The 4,091-nt window shown below is 37.7% G+C and overlaps 1 protein-coding gene across 1 annotated transcript; it reads left to right on the top strand.

Annotated features, from left to right (window-relative positions):
• The first annotated feature begins 6 nt into the window (after positions 1–6).
• Positions 7–3,374, top strand: LOC109953517 (nuclear GTPase SLIP-GC-like). Its single transcript, XM_020589002.1, has 7 exons — positions 7–87; positions 177–331; positions 538–655; positions 2,300–2,408; positions 2,522–2,655; positions 3,013–3,094; positions 3,247–3,374. The coding sequence occupies exons 2-7, from the start codon at positions 276–278 to the stop codon at positions 3,288–3,290; spliced, it is 543 nt and encodes a 180-aa protein (XP_020444658.1). The 5' UTR covers positions 7–87; positions 177–275; the 3' UTR covers positions 3,291–3,374.
• Positions 3,375–4,091: the final 717 nt, after the last annotated feature.

The raw sequence follows: 4,091 nt of genomic DNA on the forward strand, positions 1-4,091 counted from the left end.
AATGAGGCTTTTGATAGATGCCTTACTGAGGGGGTTGAAAAATCAAAAAGCTCATGTGAAAAAAAGTTGGAGTCCATCTTATATCCTGTATGTATTTCAACAATAATTTCATTAAAACAACTGACTTTGTCATTTATAGGAGTGCTTTTAAAGACATTTTTTGTGTTTTTCCTAAGAAACAAGCATGTAGCGGTTTTCATGGGACATTGAGGTGTGTAGTTGAGAACAGTGGTACCTACAAACCAAAGAAAAGGAAACAAATATACCTGAATGTGATGTTGTCTTCATCCCTGACTGACAGCATTGATGAGGAATTCAGGAAGACCTTTCCGTAAGAAATTTATTTAATGGGAACATAAACCTTGGATGACACATATTACAGACTATGGAGAATTTGAATTAAAATATTTTACATTTTACTATGAAACTCCTCAAATTATACCATGTCATACGTACATATATAGAAATCATGTAATAATAATATGGAGATTTTACATTGTTACCAATATGAAACATTTCAACTTGTTACTGTTTCAGAAATGAAGCAGAACGTGGACCATTCAACGGAGTCATCAATAAGTTTTCAGTCAACACACAGAGACTCACTGAAATGAACAAAGCTGTCGAACTGCAACTGATCTTTCTCAAGACAGAGGTAAAAGGTCTTATTTATTTGTCTAATGTGAGGAAGACTTCAGTGGAACAGTCAGCACAGGCCCACCTTGTGTCTTCCTCATACCCAGGGCAAAATGATCTCCATAGGAGTTTAGAGCTCAGGGGGCTTCTGGGTCGGTGCCCAGGGAGTTACAGCATGGCAGTAAGCAATAAGGCTGTTGGATTAGCTTACCACTAAATAAATTGATTTTATTGAACATTAATCTAAGCTATTATACTGATTAACATCATTGTTGTTGAGCTCTCAATCACTGAATAAAAGTCAAAAAGTCTCTCACTGATCACCAGTCCTCAATTGGTTTGAGTTGGTGGTTGTGGCATTTTGTTGAAAATCACTATTCCCTCATAGATTCCCTCTAAGTAGGGACTTGCATATTTGTTAATGAAATTTTGAGTTTAGTGAACTCTTTAACCATCTATTGTTGACCTCATGCTCTAGGTAGTGGCTTCTGTTGTCTCCCATTCCAAGCTGCAACTGAGATGTCCTCTCAGCTTGCTTCAGTTTGTTTTTTTCTTCTCCTGGATCTTCGAAAAACAACCGGACAGAGCCTCTGGCAGCATCTGCTGATCAAGTTCCTGTTCCTCTTTTTTTCCTGTTGTTTTTAAAGGGTTCTTGTCATGTCGGCTTCATCCTTTCCAATCAAACTTCCTTCTTTTGCCTACTGTCACTTCTCTCTGGCCTTTAAGCTTTTGCATTCTTCTTGGTCACTCTTGGCCACACCCAGGGAGTACCTGCAGCCAACAACTGTCACCATGATTCAAAGTTATTTTTTCCCTCATTCGGTTTTCTTTTCCTTTACTCAGCTAAACATTTCACTCTAAGTATAAAATTTTTCAATACAGTCATTTCTCATTTTAGCTTTACACATTTGAATAGTACTTGTAAACAAAGTACACATAAATCATCTTATTATTAACCTTACTTACTAAATATCAATTTCCTATTTTATGCATTTTAGCTGTTGCACTTTTATTATTCTCCCTTCTCCAACTCCTCTTGCTGTTTTTCTCTTTCTCCTCGAAATCCAGTTCTTCCTTTCACTCATCCATGACCAGATTTTTTGCATTCTCCTCCATTTCTTCATTCTGTTTTTCCCAAAGGTCTGCTTTTTCCTCCTCCAATGGTACAGGTGTGATGGGGGAATACAAGTTTACTATCAAGCCCTCCATATATTCTTCTTCCTGCACCAGGGTAGTTTTTGTCACTGGTGTGCTTTCCTTGGAGATGAGTAATGCTTTTTCATCTTTTTGGGCTTGTCTGTTGTCTTTTTAGACTGCCTCCTTAAACAGTGGGCATTCCAGTATTTCTTGCAAACATTCTTGTTGTTCATGTGGAACTTCTAGTAAAGAGACAATCTGCTTAATGGCCTCTGGCAGCTCCTCCTGTAAGGTCATTTCTGATACTGGATCATCAAAGGCCGGCACTGCTTTAATGACCTGTGTCCCTTTGTTACTTCTTTCCTGGGGCTTTTCCAAACTTTCTCCAGGACCCGTTTTTACAGCTCTGCTGACACACACACTGTGTATGAAGAATTCTAATATGCTAAATATTGAAACTGAGCAGATGAGCTTTATTTGCAATGCCTTGACATTATGTTAAAACACTTTATATTCTGTCTTTAAGGAGGACAAAATTAAGACAAAACTCAACAAAACCATCCGAGAGCGTAAGAAAACTATCTACAACGGTCTGGAAGAGAAAATCGAGGAAACCATGCAAGAATGCTATAAAAGTACAAAAAAAACCCTGACATACTGTTTACAACCTGCCACTATTAATTCACATTTACATTCATCATAACTGCATAACATTTAAGTTTGACAACAATTTTCTGTTTAACTGTAGAAGCAGCAGATTGTAGAGGACAGGGTTCACTGCAACGGATGAGGGATGCTCTTCAGATTCACGTACACGTTTCAAAGAACACCATGTTTGAGGAGGCTAAAGCTGCTATGTTGACCCAGCTGAATGAGCTGAAGGTTTGTCACAATTTATAAGAAATGCATTAATGATGTAGTGAAGTATATTGTGCTACACATTTATCTTTATCCACGATTCCATTTACAGTACTTCCATTTATATACTCAAGTGGAATATGTATTCTTATGAAAGCTGCCTTTGCCAGTAAAAGGCCTGAAGGTTCTGTCACAAATGTGCAAATGATTATGAATCTAAGATATATAGATTATAAACATAAAAGCCTACAGTCTACAGCCATTAACCACCATTATCAACCAGTCTCTGAACATACAGTATATTCATATTAAAATGTATGAGCATTTTTGATGTTGAACACAATATTTGACTGAGTGATGAAGGTTTTGGTGATGAAATAGGAGGAAATCCGGGATGACCTGGAGAAAACCCTGACAGAAGCAGTTGAACTGTCGCTCAAGACAGATGATGACTCAATCCCAGGTAAAGAGAACGCATCACAATAAAATCATTTATGTAGATCACTTTGAATTCTGTAAACATATTAAGAATAATCCAGTAAATTTCCGATAGTGAATATAAAATGTTTTTTTTTTTTTTTAATGTGCTTTTTTGATTGTTTGTTTGACTTTCAGATGTCTCAGAGGAGCTTGAGAGGGTGAAGGAATACTTAAAGTGACCATGGCATGTTCGTTTTGCTCATTTCCAGCCTTTTAATGTTTAATCTTGGGTACCTCTAGATTAGCTTTGCATCCCTCATAATTCCAAATAGTCTGTAATTATTTCAGAATATTAAAACCAGAGAGCCACTTCCTAAAAATGAGAGGATAGTTTGTGAATGCGCACAACTCCTGTTGCAGGTGTTGTGTCGAAAGTGGACAGCACAACAAACTGCACTGGCATTAATTTGAATTTCTCCTCCGTTGATAGGGAAACAATGGTATAAGTACCAACGATAAGAGATGTGTAACACTAAACAAAGTGTGTAACTGAGAAACCCCACATTTTAACTGGCATAATGCAGACATAGTAACTTCTCCAGCCTTAGAACAATTCTCTCTAAAGTTGCAGAAACAACACATTAACGGACATGCAACTTGTGTTTCTTTAAACTTACCGTTAAGTCCCACCGAGTAGTGGAAACATCACTCCCTTTCAAGTAGCTCCAAGGTCGGTAAATCCAACTGGTCGCTGCGTCTTCCCCCACAGGACCACATACAGTCCCAAAGTTGTGAAATTAATTCCAACAGGTAGTGTAGCACCAACAATAACATCATCGATTTTTAATCCGTTTAACCAGTAACGCATCACATTATTGTATAGTCCCTCATAATTTCACCTATTTTATCACTATGGTGATGTATTGTATAATCTGATTGCTGTGGGGAGGAATGACCTACAGTAACGCTTCTTACACTGGGGATGTAACAGTCTTGTGCTAAAAGAACTGTTCAGAACCACCACTGTGTGGTGCAGGGGA

This window comes from Monopterus albus, unplaced genomic scaffold (genome assembly GCF_001952655.1).
Source record: "Monopterus albus unplaced genomic scaffold, M_albus_1.0 scaffold724.1, whole genome shotgun sequence".
NCBI lineage: Eukaryota > Metazoa > Chordata > Actinopteri > Synbranchiformes > Synbranchidae > Monopterus > Monopterus albus.